The following is an 18644-nucleotide window of genomic DNA, read 5'->3' as shown; positions in this document are numbered from 1 at the left end:
GATCCCCTCCCTGGTAACTTTCCTGCTGTGCCCTATCGGCGTTCCGGTGCCGAACGGAGCCGAACCCAATCGCCGCCAGGGGGCGGGGGCTGGAACAGCTGATTGGCGAAAAGTTGAATGAAAAGTTACTTAAAACGTTGGGAATTACACTGAAAACGACGTAAAATTACCAAATCTATCGATTTGTATCGAAAAATCTCAGATTTGTTCAATAGATTTCGAAAATTTAAACAAAAACTGTAATTCTAGTTTAGCTCTAATAACTCAGTTAAAAAGCAAAAAATCGCTATAAGAATTGATTCTTTCGAAAAAACGAAATTTTCAACGCAAATTTCATTACAAACACCACATACTTTACTAGCAAAATTCGTAAAAGTTTTAATTTCAAACCCCATTTAACAAACTTTTCCCCAGTCCACTCGAGTCCCCCGCGAAAAGTCTCGCACCGATAGGGCAAATTTTGCCGAAGACGACCCGAAGGCGGCCGACGCGGCCCGAACGGCGTTCGAGCAGCGTCTGCGACGGTAACCGCTCGACCGAACTGGGCGGGTTGCCCGATGGGCGCGATTCGAGAAGTGGCCAAATCGCGAATCACGATTAAGCGCCTTGGCGGGTGATTTAATGAATGATTTTCAAAAAATTAAATCATTGGCAGGATAAGTACGAGATTCGAGAAAAGAAATCATAAATTACTGCCTAGAAAAGTGCATTTTGGGAGAGTTGTTGGATCTCGAACTGCATGAAATGTTCGGGAACAAAGCGAAGGTTTTGGGTTTGGCCGATGGAGCGCTGGCGTCGAATCGTGTGAAATTGCAGACCCTGTTGAGTTTTTATACGGTTGTTACCAGCGATTCGAGCAAAATTTGGGTAGTAAAAACTGATTGAACGAGGTAGATATCGCCAAAAGCTTTGAAATGGTAGTTATAGAGCACTTGAGACTCATTTCTGTTAAGATTTAAAAGCTCTAAATTTTAAATTTGTAAATGATACCTTCTACCTCCACACGTTTCTACTACCACATAAGTAAAAGTAATTCATTTGTCCACTGGAATTCATGAATAGCGAATCCTAATTCTTTCGTTCATTCATAACTTACCAAATTATGTCCAATTAATTCAATGGTTGTTCCACTGTGCGAAAAATACTTTTAATCGAATCATAGGGGAAATCTGGTAAAAAATTCAAAAAAATATTATATTTATAAATACACTCAACCCCCCCCCCCCCCCCCGGTGGTTGGTCACTTTTTCGTTTGACACTTTTTTAGTTTGTACCCCGTTGGTTAGTCAAAGTCAAACTAAAAAGTGATGAACTGTCACTTTTTACACCGCTCTCACGAACACTATCAAAACCAACGTTTGGTAGTGTGTGTGAACTCCGTGTAAAAGGGATGTCAAACTAAAAAGTGACCCCGTTCGTTTGACAACAGTTGGTGTCAAACCATCGGGGTTTGAGTGTAGTATTAATTCAACAAAAATAGTGTTTTTGAAATCAACGAATTGTTTTGTTGATTCAAAGATATTTGCCTTATTTTTCTGCAATAAATGTTTACATTTATGTAGTTTTATTTGAAAAGGTTTTATAAACAAAAAAATCCTCTAATAAAAAGTCCAGAAAAGTTTTAAAATGTTCCCCTTTCTTCAATATAATATCATTGAAAAAATGATTTAATAAATTGAAATATCAAAGTAAAAAGTAAAAAGTAAAAAGTAAAAAGTAAAAAGTAAAAAGTAAAAAGTAAAAAGTAAAAAGTAAAAAGTAAAAAGTAAAAAGTAAAAAGTAAAAAGTAAAAAGTAAAAAGTAAAAAGTAAAAAGTAAAAAGTAAAAAGTAAAAAGTAAAAAGTAAAAAGTAATAAGTAAAAAGTAAAAAGTAAAAAGTAAAAAGTAAAAAGTAAAAAGTAAAAAGTAAAAAGTAAAAAGTAAAAAGTAAAAAGAAAAAAGAAAAAAGAAAAAAGTAAAAAGTAAAAAGTAAAAAGTAAAAAGTAAAAAGTAAAAAGAAAAAAGAAAAAAGAAAAAAGTAAAAAGTAAAAAGAAAAAAGTAAAAAGTAAAAAATAAATGTGGAAACTGAAAATTTAAAACTAAAAAGTGCAGATTGGAAATAGAAAACTTGCCATAGAAAACTGAGAATCGATAATTGAGAGGTGAGCACTGAAATGTGAAAACTAAAATGAAAATTGAAAAGTGAAAACTGAAAAATCGAAACGGAAAAGTGGAAACTTCAAGGTGAAAAATGAAAACTGAAGCGAACTGAAGAAAAGTTAGAAAGTGAAGTTAGTGGAGACTGAAAAGTTTAAAAATAAAAGAAATTTAATGATTTCATGAGTAAAGTAATACCATACTTGTAATGCTAAAACAACGAAATAAATAAAATGAAATAAAATACAGAGAAAAATTACCTTGAATCCAAGCGCGTTTCAGGTCAACCGAACCCCTCTCGTCAACAGGTCACACCTTCGCAAATAAACCCATCCCAAAATCACACCCAAAAAAACAAGAAAACCGTGCAATTCTAATACATGCTCACAGACAAACAGACTGAATCAAAATCGCAACAAAACGAAATAGAACTCACTTACCGCCGTTGCTCCATCTAGCTTCCGATAATGACGTTGGTGCAACGTTTGCCAGGCCATAAAGTAGGCCATTCCTTCTCACCCGCCATCAGGACTAACCGAGGAGGAGTAGGTTTACTATTTTTTTGCCAATTGCCGAGGTGTCCTTTGGCATGTCCTTTCTCACTGCTCTTTTGTTCACTTGGGGTTTTTTTCTGGCAATCCTAGAAGGCTGTTGATTTCGCGGAGAGCTTGTTGCATGCATCGCCATTTTCGTACACGTCAGTTCACTTCCAGTCGTCGTCCGGGAGGCCAATTTGGACGATTCTTGCTTGCAACAAACAGCCTGGACCAGCAGCAGTAGTAGGCCACGTGGCATTGAGTTAGGTTAGGACTTTCGGATTAGTTGAGCTAGGTTATGTTTTGATGAGAGTCGTGACGTCGTGACGGAACTCCTCAAACCCCGTTGAAGGTGCGTGGCCGGAAGTCATGGAGGGTGAGTTGAGTGTGCTGGATTGTTGAAAGTAACGTTGTTTGGTGGAAAAGTTTTGGGCCTGTTTTAATGGGGGGTATAATTAAGTGGAATAGTTTCCTTTTTGGTTATGTTTCGGGAAACTTTCAACAAGTTTTTCGCACAAAGTTCTGGAAACACGCACTTCTTGAGTTCTTCGTTGACTTTGGTGGTTCGTTACTGCTTCCCGTGGAAATTTTTTCGACATTTATGGTTAGAGTTGCCTTTTTTACATTTTATTGATGTTTGTTTGTTTGAATTTGTGTTTTAAAAAAGACCAAATCAAAAAAGGAAATTGATAAAAAGGCAACATCAGTCGCTCACAGATCAACAGATCTATCATAAAAATTATGAAAATAATTTTAAAGCATTTTTTTTAAATAAGATGTTTTTTTATAGTTTTTATTAAATTCCAAATCATTTTTGATTTCTACAAATTGGAACCAAAACTAACCAGTTGCAGAATAGAACCATTTTGCTCACCAAACAAAAAGTGAAGAAAAAGTCGTGTCATACCGCGGTTTGTCACGCAATGCAAAAGTTTGTCACGATTCTCCGTTCAAATTGGCCCAAGATATGGGGCAAAAGCCCGCGATTATTTGTTTTGCTCTGCTCTCTTCGATGACGGTAACATCGCGATAATGATGGTTCGGATAGATTGTCGCTAGAGGGACTCAGTCGTAAATCACACGATGAAATTGCATACAAACCGGGGCAGAAGTTTTTGCCCCTGAAGTTAGGTTTTGTGAACTTTGGGACAATGACCTTGAAAAATGTGGATCCCCGATTCACCGAAGCGGACAGAAAAACTGCGACAATAAATCAACTAATTTGTCATTGAGTTTTTTTTATCAGATGTAGGTCAGGTGAAAAATAAAATAATGAAAAAAAAAGTTTGTCTTGAACAAACCTTTTAAAAATAACAATAACTTAGCAAATATCGTAAACGTTCTAACCTCAGTAATTTAATAATAATTTTGATATTTTATCTTCATTAAAGAAATGTTCGATCAGGTTAGATAGATTGTGATGGCGGAATTTAAATTTTTTTGGACTTAAGGAGGTATTAGACTATGACAAACAACCAAACCAACTCGCACTTTGTAACAGTTTGACAGTTTGCCTGTGTTTGTTTGCGAGTATGCCGCAAACAAATTTGCGAGTTTGGCAAACTGACATATACGAAAAAGTGCGAGTTTGTTTGTTTGTCATAGTCTAATTCCTCCTTAAGTTCAAAACAAATAAAATATCTTCACAAACTTTTCCGATTCCGCCATCACAGGCAAATAGACGTAAATCTCTTTAAGATTCCATCAATTATCAATTTGGCAGTGGATTCAAGTAACTGGAAACTAACCACGGAAATTTGTAATTCACCACCACTCATTAACACGCACTTGACAGTTGTGAAACTGAATGCACTCATACTTTCAAACACTTCGAGTGATGCGCACGTTCACTACTAGATGGCTCTAGTTAAAAGTGATCGATTGGTTATTGCTGAAATGTTTAATGATTTATTTTTCAAAAGATTATTTTTTACGAAAAAAATCTCAATTTTTTTAGAAAAGTTAAGATCTTTATTTGCAGTTTACTTGTTTGTCAAAATTAAGTAAGGGTACAATTTTAAAGATTGTTTTTTTAGTTCTTGAATATTTACTACAAGCACCCCTTAAAAACTATAAAAAAAATCTATTCTCACCAAGAAACTGAGAAATTTTATTTAATTTTGACGAAAACACTCATTTACGCTGAATTTCTGATAAACTTAATATAGCGATTGATGTTTATACATAATTTAATCATTATTTTTTTTCAAAGAATTGCAATAAAATATGTTTTAACATTAAAAACTATGATTACAAATGATTTTTTTATGAAGCGAGTTGATTTTTTGGGGAGATAGCCCAACATTTATCAATAAAATTTCAACCGCAGCTGAATTTGAGAAACCAATTGCGAAAAACAAGCTAACAAACCATAGACTAATTAAAGACTAAACACTCCGAACAAAATTTTCCAAAAAATATGACTCATAAGCTGTGAACCGCGGGTACTACGTTGAACCGCATCGGCTCGCCCCTTGTATGACAGATCAACCTGGCAGCGCTGGCCTTTTTCGATTCTGTTTTGTGCTGATTTACGCGCGCAACTTGTTTGGTTTTGTTTTGTTTGGCAATCAAGGCAGCAGGCAGCAAATAAATCTGTTCAACAGATCGCCGACGACCTCACCGCCGGATGATTGGTATCATCTCAAATCCGGTCAACTCGGTGGTCCCGATTGCCTGCGACACTCTACCCAAGGTCGGAGTTTTGGACACTAGGCGCGTGTTAGGCATTTCCACGCTGGAAATTATCCGTGCCAACACGTTCATCGGTGAGGTTGTCGACATCGACGGGTCAACATTCCGGTCATCGGAGGTCACTCCAGCGAGACCATCATCCCAGTGCATCCCAGAGCTTCCCAAGAACAAGATTGCCGCCCTGACGGAACGCATTCAAGAAGTCCTCATAGCCATGGCCAGTGCCGGAGCCTGTTTTGCCCTCGCTCTGGCCCAGAGCCACTTACTTCTCATAGCCGCTGCTGCTGGGCAAGAACAGTCTCGAGAAGAGCCTTGGTCTGTCCAAGGTGAACGACTACGAACAGAAGCTGCTGAAGAAGGTTATTCCAAAGCTGATGAAAAACATCCAGAATGAACAAAAAAACAATTTATCTAGATTAAGTCGAAAATGTTTGTAATCAATTTATTGAACATAAATATTCAAGTGCATGATAAAAAGTATCCGCAACGTTATTGCTGAGGTTCGGAATGCCAAGTTGGCAGTTCAGGGCAAAGATCTTGGCCGTGTGGAGGTACGTCGAGGCCCAGATGGCGTCTGCATGAACTTTCTTGCCTTTTAGGGTGACGATTTCGGGTTGGAGGAGGTCGGTTTTTCCCCGGCGATATCAAACGGAGGCGGCCCACGTCTTGACTCTAGATACGCCGACTTTGCTTGGCAAACCCGACGGTGTTCACGTGGTCGTTTTCGGAGAGGGTGATGATTAACAGATTGTGAGGCCCTTGTTGCCGTTCGAATCCCGGAATGGCCTTCAAGCGTAGGCGTTTCCACCGTTCAGCAGACACGCGGAATGTGAATCGCTAGAAATTCGACCGCCCTCGGGATTTCACTTGGGATCAAAACAAAAACACAAACAATAACATTCCGCGAAATGTCATGTAAAAGTCAGAGTTGCCAGTTGATGATATTTCGATCTGTCATTTTTTGACAGTGAACCGGCCGTGCCGAGGGGTCATAAAAAGGTTGAGTCATGATTCAGAGCCCACTGTGTAGTCTTATTTTTTGGCAAAAATAAAACCTATTTGGCATAAGACGTTTGAAGACGTATGAAATGTCGTTTTTCCCTCCCTTCTAGGTTTTAACAAAGGTTTTATCAAGGCTTTGAGGATGTTGTTAGGATTCAGTTGTAAAGCCTTGAACTCGGTTTGAACTAGGTGAACTAGGTTTTATAAATAGGCCGTGACAACCTTTTGCGGAGGTACTTTTGGGTTTTAACAGAGGTTTATCGGGGTTCTGGGGAGGCTGTTACGACTTAGTGGTTTTAGTGTTGGTTTTGGCTGATAGGTTTTGTAGCGGTTGTGACAGCTTTGATAAAGCCTAAAATGTTACTTGGGAAGGATTGGATAGACAACTTTCCATAAATTATAGAAAGAGGTACAGAAATTAAAATACAGTCGACTCTCTGGTTGTCGATCATCTCGATATCAATATTGCTCCATCTCTTAATTATGTCTTCAGTCCGTTCAATAACATGCTTTGATGTTTTCGTTCTATAAATTGATACCTTTTGCTCTCGACGGTCCCTTCAATATCGACACAGAGAGAGTCGACTGTAAATTCTGAAATTAAATAAAAAAATATTAAAAGAAATTTTAAGCTTTTTCTGGATCAACTACACAAATTTTACAAAGAGGAGACACATCAATTTTCTTTTCAATAAATTTCATAACCAATCTTCTCCCATTACACTTCCACCCCACGCAAAATAAAGTCCAATTGCATTCTCAAGCAATCAGCATGTCAATAACTTCCCACCATAGACAAGCGGACCTAATTCGTTTATCTTTTTTGTTAATAATCCATCTTGTTGGGAGAGCATCATACGAAAGTTACAGTAGAGCAAGTCAAACGCCTGTTAATAAGGGGAGTGGTGAATTCAAAAACTATTGTGGTAAGTTTTCCTTCGTTTAAATTGACCGTTAAATTTTTGGTTGAGAAAAAAAAAATCACGACTGTTTGTCGGTGTTCGATCCTTGTAATATTAAAACAAATACCAATTGTTGATTCCCTCCACGGCAATAAATTGTGCCATTGATTGATGGGTCCCACCTTTAACCCCGTATTTCGATGCGCCCCAAAGTTAATCCTTACCACCCCTTTTTTCCATAGACAATCCCATTGAGTTTTTTTTATCAGATGTAGGTCAGGTGAAAAATAAAATAATGAAAAAAAAAGTTTGTCTTGAACAAACCTTTTAAAAATAACAATAACTTAGCAAATATCGTAAACGTTCTAACCTCAGTAATTTAATAATAATTTTGATATTTTATCTTCATTAAAGAAATGTTCGATCAGGTTAGATAGATTGTGATGGCGGAATTTAAATTTTTTTGGACTTAAGGAGGTATTAGACTATGACAAACAACCAAACCAACTCGCACTTTGTAACAGTTTGACAGTTTGCCTGTGTTTGTTTGCGAGTATGCCGCAAACAAATTTGCGAGTTTGGCAAACTGACATATACGAAAAAGTGCGAGTTTGTTTGTTTGTCATAGTCTAATTCCTCCTTAAGTTCAAAACAAATAAAATATCTTCACAAACTTTTCCGATTCCGCCATCACAGGCAAATAGACGTAAATCTCTTTAAGATTCCATCAATTATCAATTTGGCAGTGGATTCAAGTAACTGGAAACTAACCACGGAAATTTGTAATTCACCACCACTCATTAACACGCACTTGACAGTTGTGAAACTGAATGCACTCATACTTTCAAACACTTCGAGTGATGCGCACGTTCACTACTAGATGGCTCTAGTTAAAAGTGATCGATTGGTTATTGCTGAAATGTTTAATGATTTATTTTTCAAAAGATTATTTTTTACGAAAAAAATCTCAATTTTTTTAGAAAAGTTAAGATCTTTATTTGCAGTTTACTTGTTTGTCAAAATTAAGTAAGGGTACAATTTTAAAGATTGTTTTTTTAGTTCTTGAATATTTACTACAAGCACCCCTTAAAAACTATAAAAAAAATCTATTCTCACCAAGAAACTGAGAAATTTTATTTAATTTTGACGAAAACACTCATTTACGCTGAATTTCTGATAAACTTAATATAGCGATTGATGTTTATACATAATTTAATCATTATTTTTTTTCAAAGAATTGCAATAAAATATGTTTTAACATTAAAAACTATGATTACAAATGATTTTTTTATGAAGCGAGTTGATTTTTTGGGGAGATAGCCCAACATTTATCAATAAAATTTCAACCGCAGCTGAATTTGAGAAACCAATTGCGAAAAACAAGCTAACAAACCATAGACTAATTAAAGACTAAACACTCCGAACAAAATTTTCCAAAAAATATGACTCATAAGCTGTGAACCGCGGGTACTACGTTGAACCGCATCGGCTCGCCCCTTGTATGACAGATCAACCTGGCAGCGCTGGCCTTTTTCGATTCTGTTTTGTGCTGATTTACGCGCGCAACTTGTTTGGTTTTGTTTTGTTTGGCAATCAAGGCAGCAGGCAGCAAATAAATCTGTTCAACAGATCGCCGACGACCTCACCGCCGGATGATTGGTATCATCTCAAATCCGGTCAACTCGGTGGTCCCGATTGCCTGCGACACTCTACCCAAGGTCGGAGTTTTGGACACTAGGCGCGTGTTAGGCATTTCCACGCTGGAAATTATCCGTGCCAACACGTTCATCGGTGAGGTTGTCGACATCGACGGGTCAACATTCCGGTCATCGGAGGTCACTCCAGCGAGACCATCATCCCAGTGCATCCCAGAGCTTCCCAAGAACAAGATTGCCGCCCTGACGGAACGCATTCAAGAAGTCCTCATAGCCATGGCCAGTGCCGGAGCCTGTTTTGCCCTCGCTCTGGCCCAGAGCCACTTACTTCTCATAGCCGCTGCTGCTGGGCAAGAACAGTCTCGAGAAGAGCCTTGGTCTGTCCAAGGTGAACGACTACGAACAGAAGCTGCTGAAGAAGGTTATTCCAAAGCTGATGAAAAACATCCAGAATGAACAAAAAAACAATTTATCTAGATTAAGTCGAAAATGTTTGTAATCAATTTATTGAACATAAATATTCAAGTGCATGATAAAAAGTATCCGCAACGTTATTGCTGAGGTTCGGAATGCCAAGTTGGCAGTTCAGGGCAAAGATCTTGGCCGTGTGGAGGTACGTCGAGGCCCAGATGGCGTCTGCATGAACTTTCTTGCCTTTTAGGGTGACGATTTCGGGTTGGAGGAGGTCGGTTTTTCCCCGGCGATATCAAACGGAGGCGGCCCACGTCTTGACTCTAGATACGCCGACTTTGCTTGGCAAACCCGACGGTGTTCACGTGGTCGTTTTCGGAGAGGGTGATGATTAACAGATTGTGAGGCCCTTGTTGCCGTTCGAATCCCGGAATGGCCTTCAAGCGTAGGCGTTTCCACCGTTCAGCAGACACGCGGAATGTGAATCGCTAGAAATTCGACCGCCCTCGGGATTTCACTTGGGATCAAAACAAAAACACAAACAATAACATTCCGCGAAATGTCATGTAAAAGTCAGAGTTGCCAGTTGATGATATTTCGATCTGTCATTTTTTGACAGTGAACCGGCCGTGCCGAGGGGTCATAAAAAGGTTGAGTCATGATTCAGAGCCCACTGTGTAGTCTTATTTTTTGGCAAAAATAAAACCTATTTGGCATAAGACGTTTGAAGACGTATGAAATGTCGTTTTTCCCTCCCTTCTAGGTTTTAACAAAGGTTTTATCAAGGCTTTGAGGATGTTGTTAGGATTCAGTTGTAAAGCCTTGAACTCGGTTTGAACTAGGTGAACTAGGTTTTATAAATAGGCCGTGACAACCTTTTGCGGAGGTACTTTTGGGTTTTAACAGAGGTTTATCGGGGTTCTGGGGAGGCTGTTACGACTTAGTGGTTTTAGTGTTGGTTTTGGCTGATAGGTTTTGTAGCGGTTGTGACAGCTTTGATAAAGCCTAAAATGTTACTTGGGAAGGATTGGATAGACAACTTTCCATAAATTATAGAAAGAGGTACAGAAATTAAAATACAGTCGACTCTCTGGTTGTCGATCATCTCGATATCAATATTGCTCCATCTCTTAATTATGTCTTCAGTCCGTTCAATAACATGCTTTGATGTTTTCGTTCTATAAATTGATACCTTTTGCTCTCGACGGTCCCTTCAATATCGACACAGAGAGAGTCGACTGTAAATTCTGAAATTAAATAAAAAAATATTAAAAGAAATTTTAAGCTTTTTCTGGATCAACTACACAAATTTTACAAAGAGGAGACACATCAATTTTCTTTTCAATAAATTTCATAACCAATCTTCTCCCATTACACTTCCACCCCACGCAAAATAAAGTCCAATTGCATTCTCAAGCAATCAGCATGTCAATAACTTCCCACCATAGACAAGCGGACCTAATTCGTTTATCTTTTTTGTTAATAATCCATCTTGTTGGGAGAGCATCATACGAAAGTTACAGTAGAGCAAGTCAAACGCCTGTTAATAAGGGGAGTGGTGAATTCAAAAACTATTGTGGTAAGTTTTCCTTCGTTTAAATTGACCGTTAAATTTTTGGTTGAGAAAAAAAAATCACGACTGTTTGTCGGTGTTCGATCCTTGTAATATTAAAACAAATACCAATTGTTGATTCCACGGCAATAAATTGTGCCATTGATTGATGGGTCCCACCTTTAACCCCGTGTTTCGATGCGCCCCAAAGTTAATCCTTACCACCCCTTTTTTCCATAGACAATCCCATAAATTGCGTCACAGTCAATGTCGGATCGCTTCACCCCGATAGTGGTCGTGTGTATGTTATTACATTTTATTTATTGGGACATCAATTTGCCTTTCGCGAAATCGGAAAATATTATCGTAAAAAGAGGTAATGTGAGTTTCCCCTTTAATCCGAAAACCAGATGGAAAGAGAAAATAATCAATTTACTGTGTGGCCTTTGTGGGAAATTCGCGTAACCACCACAGACAAAAACCAGGGAAAAGGAATGGGAAAATAAATAAGTCATAAAAGTTGTCTTTCGAGAAAGGGAAGCACCTTCCACCGGCACTAGCTACTTGAAAAGGGGTTTTGCACAGTGCAAAATTATGATTTTAAAATCATACGACAAAAGAAAAAAAAAACAAAAAAGAAATTCTTACTGTGCACAATAAAAGAATTGACAAACTGTATACGAGCGCCAGCAGCGCGTGGGAGAATTGGGCTGGGACAATTTTCCATTTCCGTTTGAGGTTAAAAGTTTGGGCAGTCAGCTGGATTCAGATACCTTCTCAGTTTGAGCTGAGATTTTGACAGGGAAGGATATCTCAGTTCTAGCTGAAGGATTAGTGGGGTGAATTCAATTTTGGAAAAAAAAACGAGTGAAGAGTTACTGAAATCTAGAAGAATAGTTTGGAAATGTTCGAAAACACCGAATTTAAGCGGCTTTTGGAGCGCGAAGCGAGAAAGGAGTATCAGTTGATCCTTGGAAGGTGCAACGAATTCGGTAAACTGGATTTGATGTTACACAAATCAATGTGCAATTTGATTGTTAAAAATCAACTAGGATATTAAACATATGCATTTTAAACCCCTTTTTATTTACTTTTTAACTTACCTTCTTCGCATAAAATTTGCACAACTTGAACTTCAACAACTAATTTTGCAAAACTTTTGATAGAAACTTGCTTGCTCACTTCTTATTGAGCTATTTATCACTCGATTTCAGTTGAAAACGCTTTAAATTAGCTTCAATTGAATGTCAAAGTTCGGACCTGTCAACATTAGAGGGACGCTGGAATTAGATGCTGATCCCCTAATTATAACTTTATATTATTATTAGTTATGGAAAATTGTCCGAGGAATCCCATTAAAAATATTTTTTTACATAGGAAGTATCCAAATTAAAAGTGCTCCGATTTGGCTCTGATTTGGCATGGGAGTTTTTTGGTCAAAATAATAAGACCCGTATTTTATTGTTTGGCGATAAGGGTGCTCCTATCCGAAATAGGGTGGTCCCAAAAATTGCGTTTTTGGTAAGTTATGTAAAATATTGTATTTTCAGATATGAGTTCTTTGGTCCTGAGATCTTCAAATCAGAAAATGAAATTTTCATAGAACTTTTTCAAATATTCGGCTAGTTTTTTTCGGGCCTCAACATATTTTTCCTTAAAAACCCAACTAATAACCTTGCTTTTAAAACGTTCAGCCGTTCCGGAGATATGGTTTCTTGAAAAAAAAATGTTTTTGCGAAAATCAACGAAAAACTGTATTTTATGGACCACCCTATTCGCCCAACAAAAAAATACGGGTCTTATTATTTTGGCCAAGATATTGCCTTGCCAAATTAGAGCGAAATCAGAGCACTTTTGATTCGGATACTTTCTGTTTGACGTGGGATTGCTGTAGAAATATAGAATAATCGGTCCTGGAATTTTTTTTTTTTTTGAAAAGGTCCAATTAAAAAAAAAATTTTTTTTTTGCTTTTTGGGTGTTTTTTAATACCCCTGACTCAAGGCGGTTTCAAAAACACCCAAAAAGCAAAAACTGTAAATTTGGTTAATTGGACCTTTTAAAAAAACTCCAAAATTCAACATTACGCCCTTTTAAATGTTAGTCTTGATAAATATTGAAGAAATGTCTAAATACCTTTTTTAAGAGTTCAGCGAATTGGGTCCTAAAATGAAGCTTAGATTGCTGATTTTATTGTTTACAGCGATAAAGCTTATTTTTCTGAGTACAATGACCCTTTGCACGACCGCAAAGAGTTTAAAATGGATTTTTACAAGATTTTTAAATCAATTTTGAAAATTTTTATTTCTTGACAGAAAAGGTCCTACTTGACAGCTCGTTCCAAGGGGACCATAGTTGATCCATGAGCAATTCTCTACGAAATCGGTCTTTTTTAGAATTTTAATTGTTGTATTTTTTAATCCGACTGAAACTTTTTTGGTGCCTTCGGTATGCCCAAAGAAGCCATTTTGCATCATTAGTTTGTCCATATAATTTTCCATACAAATTTGGCAGCTGTCCATACAAAAATGATGAAAATTCAAAAATCTGTATCTTTTGAAGGAACTTTTTGATCGATTTGGTGTCTTCCTCAAAGTTGTAGGTATGGATACGGACTACACTTAAAATAATGATGCACGGTAACAATTTTTTGGTGATTTTTTATTCAATTTTTTGTCACTAAAACTTGATTTGCAAAAAACACTATTTTTTTTTAATTTTTTGATATGTTTTAGAGGACATCAAATGCTCACTTTTCAGACATTTTCAGGTTGTGCAATTAATCTTTGACCGATTTATAAATTTTTTAATCAATAGTGATTTTTTAAAAAAATCGAAATATTGATCGCAAAAATTTTTCAACTTCGTTTTTCAATGTAAAATTAAATTTGCAATCAAAAAGTACATTAGTGAAATTTTGATAAAGTGCACCGTTTTCAAGTTATAACCATTAGGGTGGGTACGGATTTTGAAATGTTCTCAGATCAATTTCTGGTGTGGTTCCCCTTGTAGGGCATACCCATAGGGACTCTCACGCCAAATTTCAGCTCATTTGGTTTAAAACTCGCTTGTCTCAAGCGGGTTCAAGTTTACATGGAAATTACTATGGGAAATTTTGAATTTTCGTTCATTCGCTCCTACGGGCCTGGGGAAAACATGTAGAAACTTCTAGGATGGCCAGAAATTAGCGGAATCGTCTGGAGAACAACTTTCCCTAAGAGACCAGGTCGATTCGTTCAACCCCCATCGAGCTCAACGGCAATACATCCAGGGTTTTCGGAACCAACGGTTTTCCCCAGAAAAGCATAAAATTTTCCTTAGCATGCTATGAATGCTTGATGAAAACCGCGACGCCACGTGTCAAACAGCTACCACGTGATTGTAAAATTTGCACCATAACAGTTTTTTTTTCTGATTTGGAGGTTCAGAATACAGCTGAATAGTATTCTGATCACCATGAATGATAATTCTATGGTTCAAAAAGTAATTAAAGATATTTTTTATAGGCGATGCTAGTCCACGTGGTAGCTGTTTGACATGTGGCGTCGCGGTGTTCATCAAGCATTCATAGCATGCTAAGGAAAATTTTATGCTTTTTTGGGGAAAACCGTTAGTTCCGAAAACCCCGGATGTATTGCCGTTGAGCTCGATGGGGGTTGAACGAATCGACCTGGTCTCTTAGGGAAAGTTGTTCTCCAGACGATTCCACTCATTTCTGGCCATCCTAGAAGTTTGTACATGTTTTCCCCAGGCCTGTAGGAGCGAATGAACGAAAATTCAAAATTTCCCATAGTAATTTCCATGTAAACTTGAACCCGCTTGAGACAAGCGAGTTTTAAACCAAATGAGCTGAAATTTGGCGTGAGAGTCCCTATGGGTATGCCCTACAAGGGGAACCACACCAGAAATTGATCTGAGAACATTTCAAAATCCGTACCCACCCTAATAACCATTTTAGGTTACTTTTTTAAAATTAGTCACAGTTTTTCATTTCTTTTAATTAGTGTACATGTTTGCCTACCTTTGAAAAAATATTTTTGAAAAGCTGAGAAAATTCTCTAAATTTTGCTTTTTGAACTTAGTTGATACGACCCTTAGTTGCAGAGATATTGCCATGCAAGTGTTTAAAAACAGGAAAATTAATGTTTTCTAAGTCTCACTCAAACAACCCACCATTTTCTAACGACGATATCTCAGCAACTATAATGGTCCGATTTACAATGTTAAAATATGAAACATTCGTAAAATTTTCCGATCTTTTCGAAAAAAAATATTTTTAAAAGTTTTGAATCAGAACTAACATTTCAAAAGGGCCAAACATTCAATATTATGCCCTTTTAAAATGTTAGTCTTGGTTTAAATATTTTGAAAAGATTTTTTTCGAAAAGATCGGAAAATTTCATAAATGTTTCATATTTTAACCAAGGGAATGATGGAAAGAGAGGAATCACAAATCCGTATAAATATTTTCAAGATTTTTCAGGTGTAAACCGAAAACGCGATCTAAAATTAAAATGGAAGAATAAGGCTTTTAACTGCTTATTTAACTGTCGGTGTACAGGACGCCGCACTGTTTAATCATTTTCTGACGTCCATTCAATTTTGCAGTCCAAACCCAGTCATTGAATCGGAAAAATAAAATTCTTTTTCAATTTTCTTTTCTTGATTTGTGTGCACCTAAGTCGAAGACCAAGATTGTTTACTTTTTGCTCTTTGGTCTGACAGTCTTGGTCTGACAGATTTGGTCTGTCAGTTTTATCATGGATTTTGGTCTGGTCTAGGCGAGGGATAGGACACAGCACCTTCCTGATTTTAACATTGTAAATCGAAAAATTGGTGTCTTGCCAATTTTTTTTTTGCATTAAAATGAAAAAAAAAAACAAATATCAAGATATCAAATTTTTGAAACAAGAATATTTAAGAATATTATGGCTTGGGTGGATAATTTTTTTATCAAATAATTAAAAAATAAATGTTAAGGTTCAAATTTGCCATGCTTTTTTCTCACTCATTTTTGTATATTTTAAGTCAAACAAAATCCTTTTTTTTTGCAATAAATGACCAATTTTAATAGATTTCTCTTTCCAAACATCCCAAGGCTTCGACTACGTCATCAAACGTCCCCCGCAGGCCCGGATATGCTTCGGATCGGCCATCACCCGCGAAGCGGTCCCGCTGCGAGGTCCCGCCATGAGTTCCCTGATGCGTCGCACAATGTCCAAATCCGCCCAAGCGGAAAACCTCGCCCCCGGTTCGTACGACATCACGTACTACGACAAGGCCCACCATCCGGCACTGCACCGGATGGTCTACAGCAAACGTGGCTACGGATCGCTTTCGGCGAGCTCGATCCGCTTCCAGTTCGACGAGGTCAGCCACTGTCCGGGGGTTGGGGATTACGATGCGACCAAGGTGAAACCGGTTAAAGCTTCGGGAAAGCCGTTTGGAGCTACGGTTCCCCGCTGGCAGGAGAAACCGGTGCCGGCGGTTCCGGGAGCCGGAACGTACACACCGAAGACGCGCAAGGACATTCAGCTGCACTCGTTCGGGGGCAAGATCCGGATCGTGCCGGCCACGATGACCGTTTGCAAGACGGACAACTTTGACCGCTGTATGGTGTGCGAACAGAAGCCGGAAGTGGACTACTGGAAGAACTTCAAAACGGACCGCAGCTTGTGCCGGCGGTGTATGGAAGCGGAGGTGGACGATGCAAAGTACCGGTCAAAAACGAAATCTGTGATGTTTAAGCGGTTGGGCGAACTTAAGGAGTTTAAGGTTAGTTACAAACTGTATATCGAGGATTTTATAAGAATTGTCTCTTTTTTTTATTGCAGCGCATCCGCCACTGTTCCTATTATCACAAGCACGATAAAACGACGGCCGCGATCCAGTTTGTGAGCAATCGCGAGCTGAAGCGAAAGTTCCGGCTCGAGAATTACCTTTCGATGTTTGAATAAATTTGTGCTTTTGTTGCATCAGTATTAACATTTGGTTGTAATTTACATCAGAAAAATATAATTCAGCATTGCATATTTAGTTCAACAATCTAATACTTTTAATCAACGAACGTTGGATCTATTTATTTAGATCGGTAATTACTTAGTCAAGTAAAAAAAAAGGTGATTTCTGTACTTAATCGAAATATCATAATTACAAGATCCATGATCGAGATTTCAGAATCGAAATAAAATGATCGTAATTTGTCGATAATAGGTTGAGATCATTCGATTGTAGTTTCTAGATCTAACATCGACAAATTACAACTGACGTTCGGAGATAATGGTAATAGGGGAAGGTGGGGCAAGACGACCATATGGGGCAAGAGGAACAATCGCTAGTGCGGCCGTAATTTTTACAACTTTATTTCCAATATGAGGAATTGTTGCTAGCAATGCAATTAGCTGATTCTACTACCACACAACTTCCAAAACGACGTTAACGCCACTGGGCATAAGATTTAATGAAGTTTTTTTCAAATCCTTTGTTTTCTTATAATATTTGGAATGTACAACATAAGGCTTTGGGTTCGTTTTAAGGCTCATTTTATCAAACTGGTATTTTTCCTAGATCAGAAGTGTCCCTACTAATGATTTGCACCTATTATAAAGCATGATTTAACTTTTGGTTATTTTTGTTGAGAACTTTAAAAAAATCATGTTCAGGTGGGGCAATTAAGTGTACCATATGGATTTTTAGTATGGAAAAAAATACGAATGGAGCACCCGCAGTCGAGCAGTTTTTGACAGTTCGCTCCATAAGAAATACATTGTAGAAAAAAGCAAAAACTGCTCGAATGGAAGTGCTCCATTGCTGAAACAACATATTTTATTGGGAAATAAATACATGAAAGTACTTGAAAACTGATAAACAGACAGATTTTTTAACTTTTTAATGGGTTATAACGAGCATTTCCTTAAATTGTTATACTTGCCCCACTTTCCCCTACGTGTTCAAAACTTGTTTAAAAAAGAAAAAAGAAAAAAAATCGTGATCAAAACTTGAAAAAATCAAAGTTCAAAAATTTTAATTTTTGATAATTTAGGCCGTTGCAAATATTTTTAAAAGTTTATGTCGCCCACCCTTCAAAGTTGGCCTGAAAAATCAGGGGAAAAACAAATATTTTTTCGAAAAACTTCAAAATTTTAATGAAAATTAAAGTTTAACCAACTGAAAACCAGTTAAAATGCATTTTCCCGCGTTTATAATCATTAGGGTGTTTCAGCCAAACAAAAAAGTTTTCAGAATCAGGCAAACCGAGGTTCCCCTAGTAGAGGATACCCATAGGGACTCTCATGCCAAATATCAGCCCATTTGGTTGAGAATTGGCCTGTCCCCAGCGGTTTAAAGTTTACATGGAAATTACTATGGGATTTTTGTGCTTTTCGTTAAATCGTTCCTACAGGTCTGGGGACAACCTGGATTCACTCGGAATAAAGACAGGTGTGTAGGGGATGGTTCAATGAACACATTCCAGAAGGAATTAGGCTTGTCCATTCTGTCCCCAAGGTGCGCATTGGATCGACGTCCGGTGTCTCCAGAATCATCGATTCACCCTTCAAATGTACGCATTGTCCTTAGTATGCTATGACGGCTAGAAGAAAATTACGACGCCCCATGTCAGACGGTGAACACGTGGCAGAGCATCTACTCGAGTTTTGGCTCAGAAAGATTCTTTAAAGTACTAAAATTGTAATTATTGTTGTTCCTGGAAGAATTTCAACTATTCTAAATAACGTAAAATGATGATTTTGCGTTTA

At 37.6% G+C, this 18644-nt stretch overlaps 1 protein-coding gene across 1 annotated transcript; it reads left to right on the top strand.

Moving 5' to 3' along the window:
* The first annotated feature begins 2691 nt into the window (after positions 1 to 2691).
* LOC120415885 (uncharacterized) lies at positions 2692 to 16872 on the top strand. The gene is made up of 3 exons (XM_039577522.2): positions 2692 to 3049; positions 15986 to 16662; positions 16722 to 16872. Exons 1-3 carry the CDS (start codon positions 3043 to 3045, stop codon positions 16842 to 16844), a joined length of 807 nt encoding a protein of 268 aa, XP_039433456.1. The 5' UTR covers positions 2692 to 3042; the 3' UTR covers positions 16845 to 16872.
* The last annotated feature ends 1772 nt before the right edge of the window (positions 16873 to 18644 follow it).

This window comes from Culex pipiens, chromosome 2 (genome assembly GCF_016801865.2).
Source record: "Culex pipiens pallens isolate TS chromosome 2, TS_CPP_V2, whole genome shotgun sequence".
NCBI lineage: Eukaryota > Metazoa > Arthropoda > Insecta > Diptera > Culicidae > Culex > Culex pipiens.
This window is presented reverse-complemented; position numbering and strand designations above follow the sequence as displayed.